At 46.9% G+C, this 27,858-nt stretch overlaps 2 protein-coding genes across 3 annotated transcripts; both read right to left on the bottom strand.

The window, feature by feature from the left end:
* Positions 1-2,670: 2,670 nt before the first annotated feature.
* Positions 2,671-8,488, bottom strand: LOC125553205 (DNA repair RAD52-like protein 2, chloroplastic). 2 transcript variants are annotated; one of them, XM_087519228.1, is made up of 5 exons: positions 8,002-8,488; positions 7,721-7,758; positions 7,261-7,352; positions 6,362-6,548; positions 2,671-3,155 (listed from the first exon to the last, which is right to left on the bottom strand). In XM_087519228.1, exons 1-4 carry the CDS (start codon positions 8,439-8,441, stop codon positions 6,402-6,404), a joined length of 717 nt encoding a protein of 238 aa, XP_087375354.1. In that variant the 5' UTR covers positions 8,442-8,488; the 3' UTR covers positions 2,671-3,155; positions 6,362-6,401. The 2 variants fall into 2 exon arrangements, with proteins under 2 accessions (XP_087375354.1, XP_048572959.2); XM_048717002.2 differs by lacking the exon at positions 2,671-3,155 and having other exon boundaries at positions 6,034-6,548; positions 8,002-8,485.
* Positions 8,489-10,137: 1,649 nt separating this feature from the next.
* FRI (FRIGIDA-like protein) lies at positions 10,138-13,116 on the bottom strand. The gene is made up of 3 exons (XM_048717001.2): positions 11,881-13,116; positions 11,611-11,786; positions 10,138-10,829 (listed from the first exon to the last, which is right to left on the bottom strand). The coding sequence occupies exons 1-3, from the start codon at positions 13,028-13,030 to the stop codon at positions 10,668-10,670; spliced, it is 1,488 nt and encodes a 495-aa protein (XP_048572958.2). The 5' UTR covers positions 13,031-13,116; the 3' UTR covers positions 10,138-10,667.
* Positions 13,117-27,858: the final 14,742 nt, after the last annotated feature.

Genomic DNA, 27,858 nt, shown 5'->3' with positions numbered 1-27,858 from the left:
TATATCATTCATCACATCCTTTGGCCATATCACATCACAAAACACTTGGTGCAAAAACAAGTTAGACGTCCTCTAATTGTCGTTGCAAGTTTTTACGTGGCTGCTATAGGTTTCTAGCAAGAACGTTTCTTACCTACGCCAAAACCACAACGTGAATTGCCAATTTCTATTTACCCTTCATAAGGACCCTGTTCATCGAATCCGATCCGACTAAAGTGGGAGAGACAGACACCCGCCAGCCACCTTATGCAACTAGTGCATGTCAGTCGGTGGAACCGGTCTCACGTAAGCGTACGTGTAAGGTTGGTCCGGGCCGCTTCATCCCACAATGCCGCCGAATCAAGATAAGACTAGTAACGGCAAGATAATTGACAATATCGACGCCCACAACTTCTTTGTGTTCTACTCGTGCATAGTAACTACGCATAGACCTAGCTCATGATGCCACTATTGGGGAACGTAGCAGAATTTTAAAATTTTCTACGCATCACCAAGATCAATCTATGGAGTCATCTAGCAACGAGGGAGAGAGGAGTGCATCTACATACCCTTGTAGATCACGAGCGGGAGCGTTCAAGAGAACGGGGTTGATGGAGTCGTACTCGTCGTGATCCAAATCACCGAAGATCCTAGCACCGAACGGACGGCACCTCCGCGTTCAACACATGTACGGAGCGAGGACGTCTCCCGCGCCTTAATCCAGCAAGGAGGAGGGAGATGTTGAGGAAGAGGGCTCCAACAGCAGCACGGCGGCGTGGTGGTGGTGAAGCTGCAGTGCTCCGGCAGGGCTTCGCCAAGCTCTTATGAAGGAGGAGAGGTGTTGGGGAGGGGAGGGGCTGCGCCTTGGATGTTGTTTTCAGCCCTCCCCTCACCCCTCTATTTATAGGGGAAGGGGGAAGGGGGCCGGCCCCTCTAGATGAGATCTAGAGGGGGGGCGTCGGCCAAGGGGAGGGGGGCTTGCTCCCCAAGCAAGGGGGCGCCCCCCTTAGGGTTTCCCCCCAACCCTAGGCGCATGGGCCCTAGGGGGTGTGGCGCCCCAGCCCACTTGGGCTGGTTCCCTTCTCCATACAGCCCATAAGGCCCTCCGGAAGAGGTAGCCCCTCCCGGTGGACCCCCGGAACCCCTCCGGTGGCCCCGGTACAATACTGATATGCCCCCGAACCTTTCCGGCGACCGTATGACAACTTCCCATATATAAATCTTTACCTCCGGACCATTCCGGAACTCCTCGTGACGTCCGGGATCTCATCCGGGACTCCGAACAACATTCGGTAATCACATACAAGTCTTCCTAACAACCCTAGCATCACCGAACCTTAAGTGTGTAGACCCTACGGGTTCGGGAGACATGCAGACATGACCGAGACAACTCTCCGGTCAATAACCAACAGCGGGATCTGGATACCCATGTTGGCTCCCACATGCTCCACGATGATCTCATCGGATGAACCATGATGTCGAGGATTCAATCAATCCGTATACAATTCTCTTTGTCAATCGGTACGTTACTTGGCCGAGACTCGACCGTCGGTATCCCAATACCTTGTTCAGTCTTGTTACCGGCAAGTCACTTTACTCGTACCGTAATGCATGATCCCGTGATCAACCACTTGATCACATTGAGCTCATTATGATGATGCATTACCGAGTGGGCCCAGAGATACCTCTCCGTCATACGGAGTGACAAATCCCAGTCTCGATTCGTGCCAACCCAACAGACACTTTCGGAGATACCTGTAATGTACCTTTATAGTCACCCAGTTACGTTGTGACGTTTGGCACACCCAAGGCACTCCTACGGTGTCCGGGAGTTGCACAATCTCATGGTCTAAGGAAATGATACTTGACATTCAGAAAAGCTACAGAAAACGAACTACACGATCTTTGAGCTATGCTTAGGATTGGGTCGTGTCCATCACATCATTCTCCTAATGATGTGATCCCGTTATCAATGACATCCAATGTCCATAGTCAAGAAACCATGACTATCTTTTGATCAACGAGCTAGTCAACTAGAGGCTCACTAGGGACGTGTTGTGGTCTATGTATTCACACATGTATTACGATTTCTGGATAACACAATTATAGCATGAACAATAGACAATTATCATGAACAAAGAAATATAATAATAACCATTTTATTATTGCCTCTAGGGCATATTTCCAACAGTCGGAGGTATCCATCCCCCTCTCCCTTCCGCGTGCGGGGGAAACCCTAGGACACGCCCGGGCAGCAGCGTCGTCGACGTCGCATCCCTTTTTGGAGGTGCTGCGTGGTACGCGGCGGATCGGATTCTTGGTCTGTGGTGGGTCGATTCTGGAAGGCGCAGCAGTGGCGGGTCATCCGCGCTTTGTCGAGCTATCGTTGTTGGCATTTCTTTCTTCTTCTTTGTTCTTTCTCTTTTCTTTTGGGCTTGTTGTGCTTCTCGCTCGAGCATTGCTATGGGATCGGTGTTGGTTGCTTAGTAATACAAAGCGGGGGAAACCCTTTTTCGGTAATCTATTTATACCGCGTAGTCTGTTTCTAGCTGGACAGGGCCTGTTTGATCTGCTGTACAGGATGCCAAAGAGGAGCATGCATGAATAGGGGAAAAAACGCAACATTATAATGCCGTCTAGCGGGGTTTTAGGGCAAAACTAATTAACCTAATGACATATACTGCAATCATCTCAGCTGGCACAAAGATCAGGAGCTTCCATTACATAAGTTCTTCACAAATGTTCCAATGAAAGTGCCAATCTCCAAACTCTAACAACTGTGGCATCATGTATTTATACCAATTGTAACTGGAATCATCACAGGGGTACAATTCAGAAAACGAGTGACGCGCTTATCGCACAGAGATTACAACAGCTGATGTGCCAACAAACACAAAGGTAAACAAAATACGCCTCATATTTACAGTTACAGCTCATGTGGGGTGATATCTTGCAGCAGTACATACAAGCTCTGGCAAGCTTGGCATCTGACCTTTTGAGCGTGGATAGGGTGAGAGAAGAGGCGTCCTTCACAGCACCTCGTCTTCGTAGTACAGGTACAGCCCGAAGCCGAGCCTTGCGCAGGCCTTGCAGAACGCGGCCTCTTCTGCAGCCGCCACGGGGTCGTCGAGCCGTGCATCGCTCAATGATGCTGTTCCACCAGCCTCCCGATGAACCTGCACAGACGAAAGCAGAGTTCCAGTGAAGATTATCAAATACTAACTTTGTTTGTGGTTGAAATTTTCAGAAATAACTGCTGTTTCAATTTTAGATATTGTCTGTAGCTATGATTTTCTTGACTCAAGAAATTGCCACAGTGCTATGTCCGTTTGCAAGTTTTAATCAATCACAGGTGTTTGCATAAATAGGTAATATACAACAACAATAATGCAGTGATTGCATCTGATTTGCTGCCAGCCCAACCAGGAAATTCAAGATCACCTTGCAAAGACTGGCTGCTTATGTAACTGAACCCATATTTCGTTTGCGGGGGAACTGGAACTTAAGTTTGTATGTTCAAATAATCAGTTTGAAACATAAGGTAAACACGCTCATTAATAGTAAAATGTTCACAGAGTACTATACTACAATGTCTCCAGAGACTTCAGATCTCTGAGTGTAAAAGCCAAATCTTCTATATCTAAATAGCTAGCCCCCACTAATATGTTTCTCTCAACATGCAAGCATGCCACCTCATCAGTCAACATGCATAAGGACAGGCCCACCTCAACATGCAACTGTGCATATTAAAAATCCACTACAACATCCATGCATGTAAAATTTCATTTTATTATGCTATTTACATTTAATTCTTATATACTTTCAAAAACTATTGTTTCTAGAATTCATGTTTCATATAATCAAAATCTCATTGAAATATTGCAAACATTCCCGCAACAATGTGCGGGGCATCATACTAACGTGTGCAACTGTGGTTACCGATTATTGACCGTCTAGTGCTGATTTGTATTACACTGAGTGGTTATGAACCTGATTAAGACGCTGAAGGTTGACCATACACCCTCCGTAAAGAAATATAAGAGTGTTTAGATCACTACATTCTTATATTCTTTATCGAGGGAGTACCATTTATCTACTCCCTAGTTAATATAACTCAGCAAACTTTTTTTTTAACGGTCACGAGGGGGAGAGGATCCCCACCTGAATATATTGCTCAAAAAGCTGCCAAAGCTAAGGGTCACCCCTTAAGCTTTGGCTGATCCAGTTTATAAGGGAAACCGGATCAAAAACCTAAACAAGTTGACCCCGTTTATGAGGAAAACCGGGCCGAAAACCATACAGGTAACAAGGTTACAGAAGATGAGAAAAAAATTGCCACCTAGGAGAGGGCATGACCTAGCTAGCAGGCAAAAGACCAACACCACGAGAGACACAAGTAGATGTGGGTTTTTGTTCAGGGATCACAATACCAAGACTCTGCAAACAACCTAACGCACCGCACCGGCGTGCGAGCCCCACGGCACAACAGAGGATCAACCATAATCAACGAGTGCCAAACCTTAACACGAACCTTGACTGGGAGATCCGCCACGGGCGGTCGAAACGATTAGCAGGTTGGGGAGGCATCATTGCGCCGTCATTGAGCAAAGGTGAACCAAGACAACACCAAGAGCCCGAAGCTCGCCGCAGCACAACGGCAACCATGGGAAGGTCTTGAGCATGCACACGGAGACCACGCGAAGGACAGTCGAAGAGAAACACATGAAGAAGAGGACACCACCATCGGCCCCAAGCTGGCCGCACCACCATCAACCACGCGCAGCAACAGGAGCCGTCGTTTGGGGGTCTCCAAGATGACGCCTCCAAGGAGGTAGTGCTGTCGAAGACACAACACCATCATCCGACCCGGCGAGCCGGAACTTAGGTTTTCACCCGGAGACCACAAAGCAAAGTACTGTAGGTGCTGGAGCTCCACAGCGGCACCTCCTGCAAGGAAGACGACGTCCATAGACGCCGCTGTCACCGACATCGACAAAGTCGATGCAAGGTTCTCACCCGAAGTTTGAGCACATCCCTACAGCAAGACAGCCAAAACCACGCCGCAGATCCACGCGAAATAGCTCGGAGACCACGCCTCTAGGAAGGTATACGACGCCGGGGTGGCGCCGTCGTGGTCGGCTCACACAATGGGTGAGCAGGGATTTCTCCCAGAGCACCGTCGCACAGGACCCGATTCGGAGCACTGCAGGTCAGATCTGGCCTGAGATCGCCGCCCGGGCCGTCCGCCATCACGACCAGCTTAACCCGAGCCAGAAGCAAGCCACGCATCCACCATCACTGCCGGCAGCGCCAACCAAGCCGCCGAGCACCATCCCACGACCAACCGCCGCGAAGATTGCCAGATCGGGGATGGGGGCCTCGGCAAACTCCGAGCACTGCCAGATCTGGAGCCGGCGCGCCGGCCGCTCCAGAACCACCTCACCCCGTAGCTCTCCTGACCTGACGCGCGCCCGTAGCCGCCCGCACCCGCACCGGGTGCCACCACTCCATGCTACACCCGACGCTGCTCCGTCGACCGCGCCACGCGCCCAGGGCCGCGCGCACCCAGGACGAGGACGCCCCGCGCCAGCACGCCCGTGGCCGCAATCCCCCGCCACTGAACCCGCAGATCTGGGCCGAAGCCACGCCGCCGCGCCCCACATCGCCGCGCCGAGCAGACATCCGGACGCAGCCGGAGCGGACGAACCAGAGAGGTAGAGTGGGCTGCCACCCCGCATCAACCAGCTGGAGCAGCTGACGGGCAGGAGCCCGCGCAGCACGCCGCTGCATCCAGTGACGAGAGCCGCCAAAGCATCTGAGCGAGGGGAGCTTGGATTTGAGGGAGGAGCGCGAGTCCCTGGTTTCAGGAGCAGGCCTTCGCCACCGCCGGCGACGGCTGCCGGCGGCGGCGGTGGGGTGGTGGTGGTTGAGGCTGGTGGCGGCTAGGGCTGGGGCGCCCCGGTGTCGCCCCTGTCAGAGCGACACGGGAGCGGAGCGGAGCGGAGCGGAGCGGACCAGCTGCGAAAAAAAATCTAACTCAGCAAACTGGATTCATAAACTCAAATAATATCCGTTTGGTGAACCAGGGGAGCATATACTCTGTACTTTGAATACAGACACAGCTCGGAAATGACAGATGTAGTCGGTGCCAAGTTATAACTAATGCCTAGAACAAACAGAATATAATTGATTTACCCCTTGGATGGGCAAAGACAGATAGGCAACGAGTGACACTCTTATCGCACAGAGATTACAACAGCTGATGTGCCAACAAACACAAGGTAACAAGATAAGCCTCGTATTTACAGTTCATCGTGAATGGTGCATGCGGGATGATATCTTGCAGCAGTACAGACAAGCTCTGGCAAGCTTGGCGTCTGACCTTCTGAAAATGGATAGGGTGAGAGAAGAGATGACGTCTCTCACAGCGCCTCATCTTCATGGTACAGGTACAGCCCAAAACCGAACCTTGCGCAGGCCTTGCAGAACGCGGCCTCTTCTGCAGCCGCCACGGGGTCGTCGAGCCGTGCGTCGCTCAGTGATGCTGTTCCAGCGGCCTCCCGATGAACCTGCACAGACGAAAGCAGAGTTCCGGTGAAGATTATCAAACATCGATCTTGGTCATGGTGGAATCTTTTAGAAAATAGTGATGTTTCGATGTTAGGTATTTGCCCATAGCTGTGATTTTCTTGACTTAAGAAGTTGATTTTCGCTCAGTTGATTTTCTTGTCATAAACTCAAATAATATCTGCTTGGTGAACCAGGGGAGTATATACTATGTACTTTGTATACAGACACAGCTCGAAAATGACAGGTGTAGTCGGTTCCATGTTATAACTAATGCCTAGAACAAACAGAAAATAATTGATTTACGCCTTGGATGGGCAAAGACAGATAGGCAGGGGCTCCTGCAACTTGACATTGGATGCCACAAGCATATGGGGTGAACTCACAAATGTATCTGAATTTCTAAATCCAGTTTATTTGTCCCAACCACAGCAACCCAAGTGATTCAGTTTACAGGTCAACCTAAACAATGATTCTGGCAACCAAGTGAATTTCCGAAATTTGAGATTTCCTAGGAGATTTGTGCCAACCCCATCAACCCTTGTCTTAGTAACTCTTCCAATGCATGTATAGCTTGTAAGGTTGCATCCTAAACTATAATAGATTTACAAAATTAGGAGCTTGACGATTGATCCATTAACAAACTAATTCATACGATGTTGGCCTTTGCGGTATGTTGACCGTCATCACAAACAAGAGATAGTAGTTAGGTACCTCCCCATCTATCCCTCGAATTGTGACGCGATACACCACGGTCACCTTCCCATTGTCGTTGTAAATAACATCACGGACCTCTCCGCACCAGCCTGGAAACAGGGCACAATCCAAGAACACCATAAGGAGCAAACAGTTAGCACGTGGATCATCACATTTCAAGTAGAAACGCTATATATAGGTGAAATCAACTGCTCAGATTAGGTATACAAGCACACTGCCTACGCGCCATTGATGAACTCCCCAATGCAAGGATCGTCCATCCATGCTAAACTACAGCACGCTTGGGATCATGTACACAGCAATCACACCAAGTGTGGATGCACGACTCGGAACAAGTAGTAGCCACAAATAAACAGAGTGAAGTGAAGCAAACAAATTAGCATGAATTGACCCACTCGGATCAGATGACAAACCATATGTGAGCAGTTTTGGAATTCGGCAAATGGGGGAGGCTCACCGGGGGCGTAGAAGCTGAGCATCCGGTTGGCATGGTACCTGACAGACAGAGGAATGGAGATCCATGAGTAATCAGGACAGGAGAATGCGTGAGGTTACGATCAGTGGGGGGATCCGATCCGTGTGCCTATGGTTGGTGGATCGGCCAGGATTTCGTGGTTAACAAGCCCCTCATACATAGATCTCTCGGACGCCAGCCACACGCATTCGGCTGGATCTCGAGCGAGCTCGACAAGGGAATGGGGAATCGGAGGAGAGAGTGAGAGGGAGCATTGATAGTACCATGGGATGACGGGGTCGGAGGCGGAGGCGCGGCGGGAGGCGGGGAGCACGATGGTCTCCGGGACGCGCTTGTTGAGGTCGCGCAGGATCTCGACGAGCGGGCGCGTGATCCCCGACGGCGCGGCGTCCAGCGGCACCACGTAGTTGCCCGTGGAGGCCGCCGCCGCGGCCACCGCGCCCGACGGCCCCCTCCGTCGGGCCGCCGCGACGACCACGCGCACGCGGCTACGGCGGGAGCCGCGGGGGAGCGGCGAGGAGGCGAGGAAGGCGGTGGAGGCGGTGGCTTCCATGGGGATCGGAGCGGGGGAGGGTGGGAGCAGGAGGTAGGTGGGTGGTGGGATGACAGTGACGATCGATGCGGTTGCGTCTAGTAGTCGCTTCAGCCAGCTATATCCTACGTGGAAAACTAAATAAAATGTTAGCCTACGTGTGACTCTCATCCGACGTGGCGGCAGTCAACGCGCCACGCCAGCCGGTCAGAGCCTCGATGACCTACGCCAGATTATTACGAGAAAACAAAAGACGCTCTCCCACACACATTACTCCTTCCATTTCATAATGTAGTGAAAAGCCAAACTTGCCAAACTTCGATCAAGTTTACGGGAAAGAAAAATTCACATCTAGAATGCCAAACATATAACATTAGGTTCGTCATAATATGTAGTTTCATATTTTTGTACTAATTGGTACTGTAGATACAAATATTTTCCTCTATAACCTTGGTCAAACTTTGCAAAGTTTGACTTTTCTTAAAATCTATATATAAATACTTTCATTTGACTTTCTGCAGTTTGAAAAATGTCCGAAAACATACCGGATTCATCGAAACATAAAAATGTGACAGTCTGCACAACGCATGCAAATCCACGATTGCAACAAAAAGAGAGAAATAGAGAACTGAGTTTTCTGAGAGAAACCGGAACTCTATTCAGAGAAATAAAGCTTGACGGTACCCAAGATTCAGTACGGATTCACCCGGCTAGCTCTAAAATGACTACAAAAATCAAATCAAGCGTCCAAACAGGGGAAAACAACTTCTCTGAAGAAAGACAGGTATCCGAGATTCAGAGCAGCGGCACAAATATAGGTACCCGAGATTCAGATCAGCGGCACAGTGGTTGGATGAATGCGTCCATGAAAGCAACCGTTGGAGCAAAACAAAAACCAAATTTGTGCCAATGGACATTTATGTTAACAACCAAGCAGCCCCCAGCGCACACAGATGCGGGTCGAAAGATCGAACTGTAGAAAGACAGCCTTGAAAAACCTGCTACTTCAACAAGCAAGTTTATCTTCTAAAGTTCAACACTGCCGTCAAGCACTACAAATCTATGCAGATATCACGAGTGCCAAGAATCACAAAGGGAAAGGTAGATTTTTAGATATATTTGGTGAAGGCCTATGGTCGTGTTCTGTGGTTGCACTCCATGCTGCACAGAACAAAACAAGATGCACCATGTTCAACAAAAGCCAACTAAACTGATAGATCCTTAAGAGCAGCGTCAAACCCTAAAAGAATTTAATACAAATATTTTTAGAACCTAGAACTTGATGTTCCCCATATATAATACTCCCTCCGTCAAGAATTACTGGTTACGGAAATGGATACAAATGTATGTATCTAGAACTAAAAATACATCTAGATACATCCATTTCTACGACAAGTAATTCTGGACAAGGGAGTAGATAATACCAAGAAATAAAAACAAAAGTAGCACCCAGGGATTAGTAGGGAGAAAAGAACTGTAAGAAAGCAAGTTTTTAAAAGTGCTCCATCAAGCAAGTTCATTTCCCGAAGCTCTCTGCCTAGACGTTCACCAAATATAAGCAAATGTACTAAATATAAGCAAATGTACCAAGTGCAAAGAATCACAAGGAAAACATGTCATGATTATGCCTTGGGAATGCGGACACCCCATTTCCTCCTCTACAGACCGTAGGGCTGTAGGATGGAAAGGCAATTTTGGCATTTCTAGTGACCAAATTTTGTGATGCTGCATAGAACAGGCAAACCAAGATGTACCATGTTCAACAAAACGCATCGTGAGTGAATTCCACAAAAGCATGGCCAAATACTAGAAGAATTTAATAAAAAAGATTACAGAAACTATAACTCGACATTACGAATGAATTGACTTAGAAGTAAAACATAACTAGAGATTTCATGATTCATTCATCTTGGGCCAAAGTAAATGTGAGCTTTCAAAACAGGCCACCACACAGAGTCTCAAACGAATGTTCTGAAAGGGGTGGGAATGGAAGGATGATGCGGGATTCAGAACAATCCCCAAAATCCATCCCTTCCAAACATGGAATTATTGCCGACCTTGCTGTTTTGGGAAACAGGCCAAGGTTGCTACAAGCAGGTTTAAGTTTAACCATAACATATTGTCATACTATGTGCCTTACTAGGCTGAGTATAATTCTATCAGGTGTATAATGGATACTTGAGGAGCCCAGAAAGACTTCCTACAAGTCCATACAGTACAGTACGGCTGGATCCATGTCAAAATTCGTATAGCTACAGTATTTGAACTGTAGAACTGGTCTGTTAGGCTCTCCTCGCTCGTAGCGGTGTTGCTTCTGCAGTTCATGATTTATGTTAGATCATTAGAAAGGCTTGGTTTGGCTCTCTTGGCTCAGAAAAGCTTGGTTCGCGACTCTCTTCACTCAGAAAGGTTTTGGTTTGGCTTTCCAACGCGTTCTTCTAGCACCTTAATCCTCTCAGCCAAACTGCGACAAGACATTTCTGAAAAACATGGTGTGCGCTCCTCCACATATTTCGATATTGATCTCCAAAGAAGCAACTCCTCTTCATCACGTTTTTTCTGCACAGAAAACAAGCAGGATGTGCTCATTAGAGATGAAGCATTTAAGATGCAATGTGCTTCTGATTAAATACATGATGGCACCAATAATGGATATCAAATATATCGCGACATAAAGGTGCATAAGGTTAAATATAGCACAGTATATATAATCGTTAACGAATATATCGCGATACATAGAAGGTGGTAAAGAATATATTTAACATATCATACAATGGTATATTTAACATATCACAACATATAGAAGGTTCTGAAGAGAAGCGTAACATAGGATATAATAGCTATTGAATATATCGAGACATATGAAGGTGTTGAAGATTATATCTGACATCTATAACGGTTATCCAATCAACGCAATAGTGGAAAGAATTTGCCAGATCAGTCATTAAATATAGCACAGGATATATAATGGTTCTAGAATATATCGCGATGATTAACTATAGCACAGGATACATAATGGGTATCGAATATATCGTGTCATCGCGATATACAGAAGGTGCTAAAGACTATGTTTAACATATCATACAATGATTACTGAATATATCGCAATATATAGAAGGTGCTGAAGATTAGATGTAACATCTGATATAGCAGTTATCGAATATATCGCGACATATCAAGGTGTTGAAGATTATATCTGACATCTATAACGGCTATCGAATCTACGCAATAGTGGAAAGAATTTGCCAGGTCAGCCATTAAATCCTTCTGACGACATACATCAGTTAGCTCTCTTTTCAGTAGTGATAAATTGATTGCATGAGAAATCGACAGAACATACCGATCCCGCCAAATCACACTCCACCTCGCTCTCTTGCCCCTTCCTATTGCGCACAACCTTGTCAACGATGTAAGACAGTACGCCATCAAGCGGGAACGCCTCCTGCAGGTCAAATGCAAGGATCACACCAATTGCGTCGCGATAACTTCCTCTGTTCAGCATATCAGCAACAACATCTGCAACAGAAGAACAGTCTTGATTAGTCAGGAAGCAGGGATAATTAGGCGGTGCCGAATTGCCGAAGCAAAAGGTGTGGTAGGGTGCCCTCACCACGCAGCTTCTTCATGAAGGGCTGGGAGCATCTGAGCACGTCGACGCAGGTCAAGCAGCCACCTGCAAGCATCAGCTGGTAGAGCTCCTGCAGAGGGAACTCGAGGGGCACGCCGAAGGCGGCCATGAGGAGGATGAGGCCGCGGGCGTCCCTGGCGGTGGCGTCGGCGACCCGGCCCTTCTCCCGCACGATCCGGCTGCGCCACGAGAGCGCGGACACGCGCGCCTCGGCCCGCACCTCGGCCTCCTCCTCCCCCTCCGGGCGGCGGGGGCAGCCCGCGCGCACGTAGAGCTCCAGGAGGAGCACGCAGGCGGTCTCGGCGTTCTCGCTCTCGGCGCAGATGTAGCTGCGGCTGACGGCGCGGATGACGAGCACGGCGGGGTCCGGGGCGCGGCGCAGCGCGGCCGGGCCCACGCGGCGCAGCCAGGCGCGGTCCCGCAGGTGGGTGGTGACGAAGCCGCGGAGCGAGCGCGACCCCATCTGCTCGCAGATGCCCCCCAGCATCTCCGCCTCCTGCTCGCTGGCCCTGCGCTCGCGGCCGGGGCCGGGCTTGGGTGCGGGCTTGGGCGCGCGAACGGGCCCGACTTCGGCCGGGAGGGCGGGTTTCGGCTCGGGCTCGGGGACGGGGTCGGCGGCGGCGGCGGGGACGGCGGGGGCGGAGGTGAGCCGCTGGGGCGCAGGCAGGGGACTGTGCTCGCGGCGCTCGATCACCGGGCCGGGTTTAGGGATGGATTCGTCCCGCTGGTGGAGGGGGTCTTGAGGCACGGGACTGTGCTGGCGGCGCTCGGCGACGGGGTCGGGTAATCTAGGGTTGGATTCGTCCGCTACGCGGTCGGCGAGGGGGGGTGCGGCGGCGGCGGCCGCGGGGAGGACGGGGTTCCACTGGCCGAGGAGGGCCCCGAGCTCTCCCACGGGGCTGGGCTTGGAGTCGGGGTCGGCATCGTCGTCCGCGAGCGGGGGCAGGGCGGCGGCGATGGAGTTGGCGTCGAGGTGGAATTCGCGCCACTCGTCGAGGAACTCGACGAGCACGCCGTTGAAGGAGGCGAGGCCCTCGACGGAGCTCGCAATGGCGGCGAGTGACGCATAGGCCGCGGCGGCGCTGGTGGGAGGAACGGCGGGAGGAGGCGGCGGCGGCGGCGGCGGCAGCATGGGGGAGAGACGGAGAGGAGTTGCCGGTCGGGCAGGCTGGGATCGCCTCACTGGACAAGTTGACAACCAACGAAGCAAGGAACGCGTGTCTACTCGCTTCGCGTTTCTTAACAATCTTTTTCATCTAGAGTAATAAATCCTTTCTTAAACCTGCGTTCCTTTTTTTTAGTAAAAACTTATACTCCGGATCATTTTTTAGTAAAAACTTGTACTCTTTCCGTTCAGAAATACTTATCGAAGAAATGGATGTATATAGACGTATTTTAGTTTTTAAACACATTTTTTTATCTATTTCCGCGACAAGTAATTTTGGACGGACGAAGTATTACTCGATCACCAGCCATACAATCTTCCTTATAAACATCTGGAAGGTGTGGGCGACGGGTAAAAACAAGATGTTTTTATGGATGCTCCATCTGAACAGGATGTGGTGCAACGACGGATTACAACGGCGTGGATGGCCAAACGGCTAATTCTGCCCACTTTGCATGCGCAACCTCGAGAGCTCGGTGCACCTCATCTGGGACTGTCCGACGGCCATGCAAGTGTGGAACATAGCGGCAACATGGGAGGGATGCTCTGCCCTACACCCAGACACATGGAGCAACGGGCAGACAACCACGGCCAAGGTCAAAATGATCATCGACACCGCCGCCACGACTGCATGAAAAGGCGTCAAATCCATTATCGTGCTCATCAGCTGGCAAATCTAGATGGAGAGGAACAACTGTGTCTTTAAAGGGAAGCTGCCAAGCCCGGCCAACATCATCGGCTGATGCCGCTCAGACATGGAGCAATGGCGGATCGCGGACGCAAAATGCTTAGAGCACCCTTTTGGGCACGTCTCGTGATATATCAGCATGACGAAGTTTTTTTCAATGTTTTTCTCCCCTTCGCTCACTGATCACTTGATCAAACATTTTGTCGCTCCCTTCTGCTAAGCTAATGAAAACCAGCAATTGCTAGCCAGTTCAGAAAAAAACAATCTTCCTTACATAATTCAATAACTTCTGGGAGGCCCAAGCCTAACCAGACAACAGTTCTACTCTCGGTTCTAGCAAATTTAGTTTAAAAAAATCACTAACTATATTCTGATCATAGTTGGTATGAGTAACATGTGTCATACGAAGCTAAAAAGAATCACTAACTATATTCTAATCATGGTTGGTATGAGTAACACGAGTCATACGAAGCGACTTCAGAAGCTTTATCTCTCCCACCAAAAACGCATAGACCAACCTTTCTATGTCATTGTCACATAAAATGTTCATTGCTCATAGTGAATCCATTTCAACAATAATGGGAAGACCCATACGCTGCATAGAGAGAGACAATCCCTCCATACACGCACTTATTTCTTCTTCAAGGCCATATATGAAGTTAAATAATTCCCTGTAGGAAGAATAAATGAGTGTGCCATTTGTCCCGAAGAACCATGCCATCTCCTGTTCTGCCATCATCCCAAGATCCGTCGGCATTAAGCTTCACCCATCCTGACGGAGATGGGAACCAACTCACCGGAGAGTTTGGTTTTGGTATTTTATGTGAACTCTTCGCTAGCGGGGGATATGACATTACTGCTTTGCCTTTCACTGGATCACAAATGGAATCTTGGGCAATAGCAATCATCAAATCAAGTAGCTGCATAAGAATTAGTGGGACACAACCATCGGTGTTGGGGCTTTCTCATGTACTATTTCATTACGGTATGCCAGCTCCTCCAGAAAGTAAAAAACACCATGGTCCGTTCCAACTCTCCCGGTGGGTGCAAGACCTCCAACAACCACTCAACTCCGACATAGGATATCTCCCTTAGTTTCGGCAAGGGGCAATTCTCACTCACACACTCCCAAAACTTAGACCACAAGGGAGCAGCGGGGCATATGATATTACTGTTTTTTCTTTCACTTGGTCACAAATAGAATCTTGGGCAATAGCAATCATCGAATCCAAGTAGCTGCATAGGAATAGGCGGGACACAACCATCATAGCTAGGGCTTTCTCATGTACTACTTCATTACGGTTATGCCAACTCCTCAAAAGTGAACAACATTATGGCCCATTCCAACTCTCTCAGCGGGTGCAATACCTCCAACAACCACTCAACTCCAACATAGTATATCACCCTTACTTTCGGCAAGGGCGAAATCTCACTCATGCACTTCCAAAGTTGGATCACGAGGGGGTGGCAGGGCATATGATATTACTGCTTTGCCTTTCACTAGATCACAAATGGAATCTTGGGTGATAGCAATCATCAAATCCAAGTAGTTGCATAGGAACCAGCAGGGCACAACCATCGGTGCTGGGGCTTTCTCATGTACTACTTCATTTCGGTTATGCCAGCTCCTCCAGAAAGTGAACAACACAATGGCCCGTTCCAACTCTCCCGGTGGGTGCAAGACCTCCAGCAACCACTCAACTCCAACATTGGCTATCTCCCTTAGTTTCTGCAAGGGACCGAATCTTTATCTCCTTAGACCCTTGTTCTTAATCCTAAAAAAACGTGTTCTTATTACTCTCTTTTTTCTAACTTTACAATTGCATGTGGTGTTTCCTGTCGGAAACAATGAGATGACATGTACATCATTTAACCATTGGCTCTTTTTGAGGAGAGGGGGTTGAAAGGGGATATAGGTAGCGACAAGGGTATGCTCACTATCCCTCCCTCTCTCGCAAGAAGGAGGAGTTGGGTGGCGGGAGATGTTGTTGGTGGTGTCGTCTCTTGCGTGATGTGTGAACGTGGTAAGGGATGATGTTGAAAGTGCATCTAATCCCCAAGGTGGATTTTGGTAATTCATGTCAATATATCTCAAATAATTATTGATATCTTAAAGTATATTTTAGAAAAAGTTCTTGTAGTTACAACATTGAAATGGAAGGTGACCCCTAAAAAGATTAAGAACAAGTGTTGGACAAGTCAAAGAGTTTGCATTTTCATTTTAGTGATCCAAGATCACATATAGTTCTTTAAATCTTTTTCATGTAAAAGAAAATCTTAACTTCTTCATGCAACTTGCTTAAAACCATTGTCCTTACTACTCCCTCCGTCTAGATAAATCCTTTGAGCCACAAGTAATATGGATCGGAACGAGTACTCTTTCTTTCTAACTTTAGAATTGCATTTGGTGCTTGTTTTTTTTTTCAAATAGTTTGGATAACTTACCACATGCGCCACATGGTGCATTTGGTGCCACATGTGTCGTTGGTTTTTGATTTTCTCGTTCCTCGCTCAATGAGATGGAGGGGGCTCAGAGGAGATATGTATAGGTAGCAACTAGGGGTAGGTTCACAAGTCCTTCTTTCGACGAGAAGGACGAATGGGGTAGTGGGGGATGTAGGTGGCATCATCTCTTGTGCGATGTGTGAATACGACAAGTAATGATGCTCACGCCTATTGTATGAGGATAAAGCGTAATGGTAGAGGGTGCAAACAATGGTCTTGTGTCGCCTAGTAAGGAATGAGTTGGCACCCATGACACCATTTTTTGCTACATGAGTTGATGCCTTCTCATTGATGTTTTGGTAGGAAACAGGAATAAGTAAAGAGCAATGTTAGACCTACGTACAGTTTCTTGGGAGGCTTCGTAAATGTTCGTAGGTATACGATTTTCGATAAGTAAATATCTGCGGTTGCTGACTTTTCCGTGGAAACTTCTATAATGCCAACTAGGCTCAGGTACAATGGGAGGAGAGAAATGACAAGAAAGTGTGCCTTAAGAGTCTGAGAGATATGCAGGAAGAAACGCTTTTGTAGATGATGGTGGCAAAACCACATTGATATGGCGAGATGATGTGTGTCTCAGTCCATCGTTAATGGCCAAAGTGGGATGATTGAAATTGGTTGAAGGAGCAGAGAATAGTTTTATGGTTCATGTGTAGCTTAATAAAAACAATATACTAACACATTTAATGCTGGCTTTGCCGAGCAAGAATCAGGCCGTCCCGGCGGACATCATTTCGGTCATCCTTTGGAGAATCGGTGCCTACTCCCTATGAGAGCTTCTACTCTCCAGGTACCAACTGGTGCTACAGTCTACATGTTAAATCTGTAAAGTGGTCAACACATTGTCCGATCGTATCCTCTCTAACCAAATACTCTCTCCGTATCAAATTATAAGCGTTTTTGACATTGTTATAGTGCCAGAAAACGTCTTATATTTTGATACAGAGGGAGTAGAATGTATGATGCTATATATGTTCCATAAACTGCAAATTGTCATTGCCATATGTTTTATTATGATATTATCTATATCTTTTTTAGATCATGCTACATGATGCATTTCTTCGGTCATGCTATGAGGAGATATCCACCACGAACACGGCGGCGATGTTTGATTCTCGCTTCACAATGATTATATGAGACCTGGCGCTTCCATGTGTTTTTTGTTTTCATACTTAGAAACATGACTTAAACATAAGACGCGCTCATGCCGGTACAAGCATATTTTGGACCCTAGGGTGCAAAATAAATATATATAGTTCTCTTCTCAATAGCGACTCCCCAATCACCAGACCAAGCCCTACAAATGATTGTGGCGAGAGGGTGTGATAAGGCAGGGAGTTCTCGCACCTCGATGGCGTAGATAGGCGCCCGGGCTCGCTGGCAATGGAGCGGATACGTGGGTCAAATCGGTGGAGTATGGGCAAGCACGGTGGGGAAGGGGCGCAAGTGCGAGCCTGAGCGAGCCCATGTCTCGACGTATCAAAGTGACCTCTCCATTTCAATTATTTTTGAGATACTAATTTCATTTTTAGAAGACCAATTTAATTTACTTTCAAATGACCATTTCATATTATTCAAAAGTCATGTTTCATTTTAAATTCAGTTATTTTCAAAATATCCATTTCAATTATTTTCAGAATGACCCATTTCACATTTTTTTGAAAGACATTTAAATTATTGAAAAATACATATTTCGGTAATTTTAAAATATCCATTTCAATTTTTTTTGGACAAGCGGGATGCTGAAGAGGAGCAAAGGCGGCAGGCTGAGGAGGAGAGAAGAGAGAAGGAACGAGAAGAAACGAACGAAAGGTTCAAGCTGCTCAAGCAAAAACTAGAGGTAGACCATTCTCTAAATTTAGCCCCATTCATTATATAGCGTTAAACAATGCTCACATGACTCTACTCTTATAGGCTCTTATGCAATCTCAAGGCGGTGGAAATGATGCCCATCCTCCTCCTGCAGAAGGTTAACCCTATGGAAATGATGCCCCTCCTCCTCCTCAAGGCGGTGTATGAAGATGTGAACTTCTGTGTGATGTGCATGTGTTTTGCAATATGTGAACTTCAATGAATTAACCCTATGTATGAATATGTTAAGTTGTGGGAGATGTGCTCGAGCAATTTTTTTGCTCTATGAACTTGTATGAAACAATGGCCTATGTGAACTAGTATTGTTACCTTATGTGAACTAGTTTAAATTATGCCTATGTGTGTGATGTGTTGCTTGAGGAATTTCTAGGGAGCTCCTAGCTCCCACATTCATTTGATATGGTAACATTTGTTGTACCACCTCCGTCCCGGTGTATAAGTCATTCGCGTAGTTCTAGGTCGATAATTTAACTATCTAAATATGTATTATATGTGACAAAAAATATATATTTAGAAACTACATCCGTGTGGAAATCTAGTGGTATACTTTTCATGACATATAACACATATTTAATTCCTCAAATCGATGACCTAGAACTACACGAATGACTTATACACCCGGACGGAGGGAGTACTGAAGATATAGACAAAAAATGTATCTAGTTGTTTTTAGTTGCAGGGATTAGATAAGAGACAGCTTCACAATAGAAGCAATGGGACATATTTCCGAGAGCAACACTAGGAAACACTCACTTTCACGAGCGCGACTCTTGGAAAAGGGGTCGAGAGCCAAACACCCCGCATATACGAAAATCCCAGTAGTGATTGGTCCATTTTAGCTTAATTTTGGGAGTAATTGATATGTTTTTAGCATCCCTCTGAACATATCAATGACGAGAGAAGATTGTAATAAGTTGTTTGATCCTGCAGACTGTTGGAATTAATCTTGACATGTACCACACACATGCATGTGTGGATGATGCGTGTGTAATGCATGGGTTAGTGGATAAGTGATTTAATTTGGCCAAGTTGGTTAGACAGTTAGAGTAGCAAAATGTGCATGGTGAGGATGCATGAGTAGTTTCATTAGACGGATTTGCTAAAACTCATTCGAATGTTTTTTTCTTTGGTCTCATTCGTTTTTGTGGCCGTCAGATCGAAACGCTCCACAATTCGTGTGTCCAGGTGGAGACTTCGCCCGACGGGGTGGCGCGGCCCATGTGTTGTCCCGCTGGCAGCCCATCTGTTGTTTTTTGTTGTATGGGCTGCAGCCTCCTCGCACTTCCGTCAGGCCCTGATGTGGATGTGCATGTGGATGGATCGGTTAAGTACACAGGAGAGGAGAGAAGGTACGTATATACTACTACAATATACGACAAGACTTCTTTTTCTTCTTCTTATCGTTGGCGGCTGCAGTACATAGAGCGCGGCGGGTTTTTCTTTGTCTCTACAAGTGGAAATCTTGTTCCATTTTTCTATTTTTCTTTTCTTTTTTCGGGTTGTTCTATTTTTTATTTTTGTTTAGGAGTTTTTTTTGTTTGAAGTTGCAACCGCCCAACCCGAGCGCAATCGCAACTCAGCACGCCCAAGCGCAATTGCAAGACATATAACGTGACTACAACCGGGTGTCGGGGCCGAGGGTTGTCGGCGCCGATGAAATCGGTTCCATTTTTATATCTATTGTTAGTTTTTTTATAGTTGCAACCGACACGGCCCGAGCGCAATCGCAACACAGCACACCCAAGCGCAATTGCAAGACATATAACATGACCGCAACCGGGGGTCGGGGCGGAGGGTTGTCGGCGCCGATGAAATCGGTTCCATTTTTTTTTATTCTTAGTTTTTTTTTTGTAGTTGCAACCGACCCAGCCCGAGTGCAATCGCAACACAACATACTCAAACGCAATTGCAAGACATATAACATGACCGCAACGGGGGTCGGGGCAGTGGGTTGTCGGCGCCGATGAAATCGGTTCCTTTTTTATTATTAGTTTTTTTTGTTGTAGTTGCAACCGCCCCGACCCGAGCGCAATCGCAACTCAGCACACCCAAGTGCAATTGCAAGACATATAACATGACCGCAACTGGGGGTCGGGGCGGAGGTTGTAGTTGCAACCGCCTCAACCCAAGCGCAATCGCAAGTCAGCACACCCAAGCGCAATTGCAAGCCATATAACATGACCGCAACCAGGGGTCGGGGCGGAGGGTTGTCGGCGCCGATGAAATCGGTTCCATTTTTTTTATTGTTAGTTTTTTTTGTTGTAGTTGCAACCGACTCGGCCCGAGTGCAATCGCAACACAGCATACCCAAACACAATTGCAAGACATACAACATGACCGCAACCGGGGGTTGGGGCAGAGGGTTGTCGGCGCCGATGAAATCGGTTCCATTTTTTTATTTATTGTTAGTTTTTTTGTTGTTGTAGTTGCAACGGCCCCAACCCAAGCGCAACCGGAACACAACACACCCAAGCGCAATTGCAAGACATATAACGTGACCGCAATCGGGGGTCGGAGCAGAGGGCTGTCGGCGCCAATGAAATCGATTCCATTTTTTTATTTATTGTTAGGTTTTTTTTTGTTGTAGTTTCAACCGCCCCGACCCGAGCGCAATCGCAACTCAGCACACCCAAGTGCAATTGCAAGACATATAACATGACCGCAACTGGGGGTCGGGGCGGAGGTTGTAGTTGCAACCGCCTCAACCCAAGCGCAATCGCAAGTCAGTACACCCAAGCGCAATTGCAAGCCATATAACATGACCGCAACCGGGGGTCGGGGCGGAGGGTTGTCGGCGCCGATGAAATCGGTTCCATTTTTTATTTATTGTTAGTTTTTTTTGTTGTAGTTGCAACCGCCCCGACCCGAGCGCAATCGCAACTCAGCACACCCAAGTGCAATTGCAAGACATATAACGTGACCGCAACTGGGGTCGGGGCGGAGGTTGTAGTTGCAACCGCCTCAACCCAAGCGCAATCGCAAGTCAGCACACCCAAGCGCAATTGCAAGCCATATAACATGACCGCAATCGGGGGTTGGGGCGGAGGGTTGTCGGCGCCGATGAAATCGGTTCCATTTTTTTATTGTTAGTTTTTTTTGTTGTAGTTATAACCGCCCCGACCCGAGCGCAATCGCAACTCAGCACACCCAAGTGCAATTGCAAGACATATAACGTGACCGCAACTGGGGGTCAGGGCGGAGGTTGTAGTTGCAACCGCCTCAACCCAAGCGCAATCGCAAGTCAGCACACCCAAGCGCAATACTTGCAAGCCATATAACATGACCACAACTGGGGTGGGGGCGCCGATCCCGAGCGCAATTGCAAACTTAACACACCCAAACTTAACAGCGCGACATTTATTATGACCATGACCAAGGGTCGGGGCGGACGGATATGAGCGCAAATGAAATCGGTTCAGTTTTTTTAGGCCTTCTTTGTTTTGTAGTTGCAATCACTACAATTCGACCGCAAACCGCAACTCAACATAACCAAGTGCACCTGCAAGAGGTATAATGTGATCACATCTAGGGGGTCAAGGGCAGTGTTTTGTCAGTGATGGCGAAAACTTTGTTTAATCATTTTTTACAGGTCGTCTGTTGTTTTTAGCTTTTTTAGGTGGTTGTTAGTAGTCATTATTCTTTTCATATATCATAGTTATATAGTTTTTTTCACACATATATATATAATCATTTTCTAAGGATGAAAATAGCAGTAAAGCCACTAGTTCTTGTATATCCTTCTTCTTTTTTCTTTATCCTCAAGTCTATGGCAAGTGGCCCCTCCTTTAACGTATCTTTTTCTAGAGAGCCGTTCTCATTTTTTGGTGGGTGTTGTTGTTGGAAATATGCCCTAGAGGCAATAATAAATTGATTATTATTATATTTCCTTGTTCATGATAATCGTTTATTATCCATGCTAGAATTGTATTGATAGGAAACTCAGATACATGTGTGGATACATAGACAACACCATGTCCCTAGTAAGCCTCTAGTTGACTAGCTCGTTGATCAATAGATGGTTACGGTTTCCTGACCATGGACATTGCATGTCGTTGATAACGGGATCACATCATTAGGAGAATGATGTGATGGACAAGACCCAATCCTAAGCATAGCACTAGATCGTGTAGTTCGTATGCTGAAGCTTTTCTAATGTCAAGTATCATTTCCTTAGACCATGAGATTGTGCAACTCCCGGATACCGTAGGAGTGCTTTGGGTGTGCCAAACGTCACAACGTAACCGGGTGGCTATAAAGGTACATTACAGGTATCTCCGAAAGTGTCTGTTGGGTTGGCACGAATCGAGACTGGGATTTGTCACTCCGTGTAAACGGAGAGGTATCTCTGGGCCCACTCGGTAGGACATCATCATAATGTGCACAGTGTGATCAAGGAGTTGATCACGGGATGATGTGTTACGGAACGAGTAAAGAGACTTGCCGGTAACGAGATTGAACAAGGTATCGGGATACCGACGATCGAATCTCGGGCAAGTATCGTACCGATAGACAAAGGGAATTGTATACGGGATTGATTAAGTCCTTGACATCGTGGTTCATCCGATGAGATCATCGTGGAACATGTGGGAGCCAACATGGGTATCTAGATCCCGCTGTTGGTTATTGACCGGAGAACGTCTCGGTCATGTCTGCATGTCTCCCGAACCCATAGGGTCTACACACTTAAGGTTCGATGACGCTAGGGTTATAAAGGAAGTTTGTATGTGGTTACGGAATGTTGTTCGGAGTCCCGGATGAGATCCCGGACGTCACGAGGAGTTCCGGAATGGTCTGGAGGTAAAGATTTATATATGGGAAGTCCTGTTTTGGTCACCGGAAGAGTTTCGGGGTTTATCGGTAACGTACCGGGACCATCGGGAGGGTCCCGGGGGTCCACCAAGTGGGGCCACCTGCCCCGGGGGGGGCACATGGGCTGTAGGGAGTGCTCCTTGGCCTACATGGGCCAAGGGCACCAGCCCCACTAAGGCCCATGCGCATAGAAGGGGAGAGGGGGCAAACCCTAAGGGCAGATGGGCCCTAAGGCCCATACACCCTGCGCCTCCCTCTCCTTCCCCCTCTTGGCCGCCACCCCTTGGCCATCTAGGGCTGCCGCCCCCCTAGGGGTGGGAACCCTAGAGGGGGCACAGCCCCTCCCCTTCCCTATATATATTGAGGCATTGGGCTGCCCAGAATATGCGCGATTCGATCTCTCGTTGGCGCAGCCCTGCATCCCTCTCTTCCTCCTCTTCTATGGTGCTTGGCGAAGCCCTGCAGGATTGCCACGCTCCTCCATCACCACCACGCCGTTGTGCTGCTGCTGGATGGAGTCTTCCTCAACCTCTCCCTCTCTCCTTGCTGGATCAAGGCATGGGAGACGTCACCGGGCTGTACGTGTGTTGAACGCGGAGGTGCCGTGCGTTCGGCACTTGGTCATCGGTGATTTGGATCACGACGAGTACGACTCCATCAACCCCGTTCACTTGAACGCTTCCGCTTAGCGATCTACAAGGGTATGTAGATGCACTCTCCTTCCCCTCGTTGCTGGTCTCTCCATAGATAGATCTTGGTGACACGTAGGAAAATTTTGAATTTCTGCTACGTTCCCCAAACAGTGGCATCATGAGCCAGGTCTATGCGTAGTTTCTATGCACGAGTATAACACAAAGTAGTTGTGGGCGTTGATTTTGTTCAATATGCTTGCCGTTACTAGTCTTATCTTGATTCGGCGGCATCGTGGGATGAAGCGGCCCGGACCAACCTTACATGTACTCTTACGTGAGACCGGTTCCACCGACAAACATGCACTAGTTGCATAAGGTGGCTGGCGGGTGTCTGTCTCTCCCACTTTAGTCAGATCGGATTCGATGAAAAGGGTCCTTATGAAGGGTAAATAGCAATTGGCATATCACGTTGTGGTCTTTGCGTAGGTAAGAAACGTTCTTGCTAGAAACCCATAGCAGCCACGTAAAACATGCAAACAACAATTAGAGGACGTCTAACTTGTTTTTGCAGGGTATGCTATGTGATGTGATATGGCCAAAGGATGTGATGAATGATATATGTGATGTATGAGATTGATCATGTTCTTGTAATAGGAATCACGACTTGCATGTCGATGAGTATGACAACCGGCAGGAGCCATAGGAGTTGTCTTTATTTATTTATGACCTGCGTGTCAACTTAAACGTCATGTAATTACTTTACTTTATTGCTAACCGTTAGCCATAGTAGTAGAAGTAATAGTTGGCGAGGCAACTTCATGAGGACACGATGATGGAGATCATGGTGTCATGCCGGTGACGATGATGATCATGGAGCCCCGAAGATGGAGATCAAAAGGAGCAAAGTGATGATGGCCATATCATGTCACTATTTGATTGCATGTGATGTTTATCATGTTTATACATCTTATTTGCTTAGAACGACGGTAGTAAATAAGATGATCCCTTACAACAATTTCAAGAAGTGTTCTCCCCTAACTGTGCACCGTTGCGACAGTTCGTGTTTCGAAGCACCACGTGATGATCGGGTGTTAGATTCTAACGTTCACATACAACGGGTGTAAGACAGATTTACACACGCGAAACACTTAGGGTTAACTTGACGAGCGTAGCATGTACAGACATGGCCTCGGAACACAGAAGACCGAAAGGTCGAGCATGAGTCGTATAGAATATACGATCAACATGAAGATGTTCACCGATGTTGACTAGTCCGTCTCACGTGATGATCGGACACGGCCTAGTTGACTCGGATCATGTAATCACTTAGATGACTAGAGGGATGTCTATCTGAGTGGGAGTTCATAAGATGAACTTAATTATTCTGAACATAGTCAAAAGGATTTTGCAAATTATGTCGTAGCTCGCGCTTTAGTTCTACTGCTTAGATATGTTCCTAGAGAAAAATTAGTTGAAAGTTGATAGTAGCAATTATGCGGACTAGGTCCGTAAACTAAGGATTGTCCTCGTTGCTTCATAGAAGGCTTATGTCCTTAATGCACCGCTCAGTGTGCTGAACCTCGAACGTTGTCTGTGGATGTTACGAACATCTGACATACACGTTTTGATAACTACATGATAGTTCAGTTAAACGGTTTAGAGTTGAGGCACCAAAGACAATTTTGAAACGTCGCGAAACATATGAGATGTTTTGAGGGCTGAAATTGGGATTTCAGGCTCGTGCCCACGTCAAGAGGTATAAGACCTCCGATGACTTTCTTAACCTGCAAACTAAGGAGAAAAGCTCAATTGTTGAGCTTGTGCTCAGATTGTCTGAGTACAACAATCATTTGAATCGAGTGGGAGTTGATCTTCCAGATAAGACAGTGATGGTTCTCCGAAGTCATTGCCACCAAGCTGCTAGAGCTTCGTGATGAACTATAATATATCAGGGACATATATGATGATCCTTGAGATGTTCGTGATGTTTGACACCACAAAAGTAGAAATCAAGAAGGAGCATCAATTGTTGATGGCTGGTGAAACCACTAGTTTCAAGAAGGGCAAGGGCAAGAAGGGATACTTCATGAAACGGCAATTCAGCTGCTGCTCTAGTGAAGAGACCCAAGGTTGAACCCAAACCCGAGACTAGGTGCTTCTGTAATAAGGGGAACAGCCACTGGAGCAGAATTACCCTAGATACTTGGTAGATTAGAAGGCTGGCAAGGTCGATAGAAGTATATTGGATATACATTGTGTTGATGTGTACTTTACTAGTACTCCTAGTAGCACCAGGGTATTAGATACCGGTTCGGTTGCTAAGTGTTAGTAACTCGAAATAAAAGCTACGGAATAAACGGAGACTAGCTAAAGGTGAGCTGACGATATGTGTTGGAAGTGTTTCCAATGTTGATATGATCAAGCATCGCACGCTCCCTCTACCATCGAGATTGGTGTTAAACCTAAATAATGGTTATTTGGTGTTTGCATTGAGCATAGACATGATTGGATTATGCCTATCGCAATACGGTTATTCATTTAAGGAGAATAATCGTTACTCTGTTTATTTGAATAATACCTTCGATGGTCTTACGCCTAAAATGAATGGTTTATTAAATCTCGATCGTAGTGATACACATGTTCATGCCAAAAGATAGTAATGATAGTACCACCTACTTGTGGCACTGCCACGTAAGTCATATCGGTATAAAACGCATGAAGAAGCTCCATGTTGATGGATCTTTGGACTCACTCATTTTTGAAAAGTTTGAGACATGCGAACCATGTCTATTGGTGTTTATGCATGAAGAAACTCCATGCAAATGGACCGTTTGGACTCACTTGATTTTTAAATCACTTGAGACATGCAAATCATACCACATGGGCAAGATGACTGAAAGCCTCGGTTTCAGTAAAATGGAACTGGAAAGCAACTTGTTGGAAGTAATACATTTTGATGTGTGCAGTCCAATGAGGGCTGAGGTGTGTAGTGGACATCGTTATGTTCTTACTTCACAGATGATTTGAGTAGATGTTGAGTATATTTACTTGATGAATCACGAGTCTGAATTATTGAAAGGTTCAAGTAATTTCAGTGTGAAGTTGAAAAATCGTCGTGACAAGAGGATAAAAGATCTATGATATGATCATAGAGATGAATATCTGAATTACGAGTTTGGCACAGAATTAAGACATTGTGGAAATTGTTTCACAACTGATACAACCTGGAACACCATAGTGTGATGGTGTGTCCGAACATCATAACTGCACCCTATTGGATATGATGCATACCATGATGTCTCTTATCGAATTACCACAATAGTTTATGGGTTAGGCATTAGAGACAACCACATTCACTTTAAAAGGGGCACCACGTAATTCCGATGAGATGACACCGTATGAACTATGGTTTAGAGAAACCTAAGCTGTCATTTCTTAAAAGGTTTGGGGCTGCGACGCTTATGTGAAAAAGTTTCAGGCTGATAAGCTCGAACCCAAAGCGGATAAATGCATCTTCATAGGAGACCCAAAAACAGTTGGGTATACCTCCTGTCTCAGATCCGAAAGCAATAAGGGATTGTTTCTAGAATCCGGTCCTTTCTCGAGGAAAAGTTTCTCTCGAAAGAATTGAGTGGGAGGATGGTGGAGACTTGATGAGGTTATTGAACCGTCACTACAACTAGTGTATAGCAGGGCACAAAGAGTTGTTCCTGTGGCACCTACACCAATTGAAGTGGAAGCTTGTGATAGTGATCATGAGACTTCAGATCAAGTCACTCCCAAACCTCGTAGGACGACGAGGATGCGTACTACTTCAGAGTGGTACGTAATCCTATCTTGGAAGTCATGTTGCTAGACAACAATGAACCTACGAGCTATGGAGAAGCGATGGTGGGCCTGGATTCCGATAAATGGCTTGAGGCCATATAATCCGAGAGAGGATCCATATATGAAAACAAAGTGTGGACTTTGGAAGAACTACTTGATGGTCGTAAGGCTGTTAGGCACATATGGATTTTAAAAGGAAGACGGGCAATGATGGTAAGTATCACCATTAAGAAAGCTCGACTTGTCGTTAAGATGTTTTCCGACAAGTTCAAGGAGTTGACTACGATGAGACTTTCTCACTCGTAGCGATGCTAAGAGTCTGTTGGAATTATATTAGCGATTACTGCATTATTTATGAAATCTTGCAGATAGGATGTCAAAACATTGTTTCCTCGACGATTTTCTTGAGGAAAGGTTGTATGTGATACAAACGGAAGGTTTTGTTAATCCTGAAAGATGCT

This window comes from Triticum urartu, chromosome 4A (genome assembly GCF_056163025.1).
Source record: "Triticum urartu cultivar PI428250 chromosome 4A, HENAU_Tu73, whole genome shotgun sequence".
Classification (NCBI taxonomy): Eukaryota; Viridiplantae; Streptophyta; class Magnoliopsida; order Poales; family Poaceae; genus Triticum; species Triticum urartu.
Note: the sequence above shows the minus strand (reverse complement) of the source record. Positions and strands in the feature narration are given on the sequence as shown.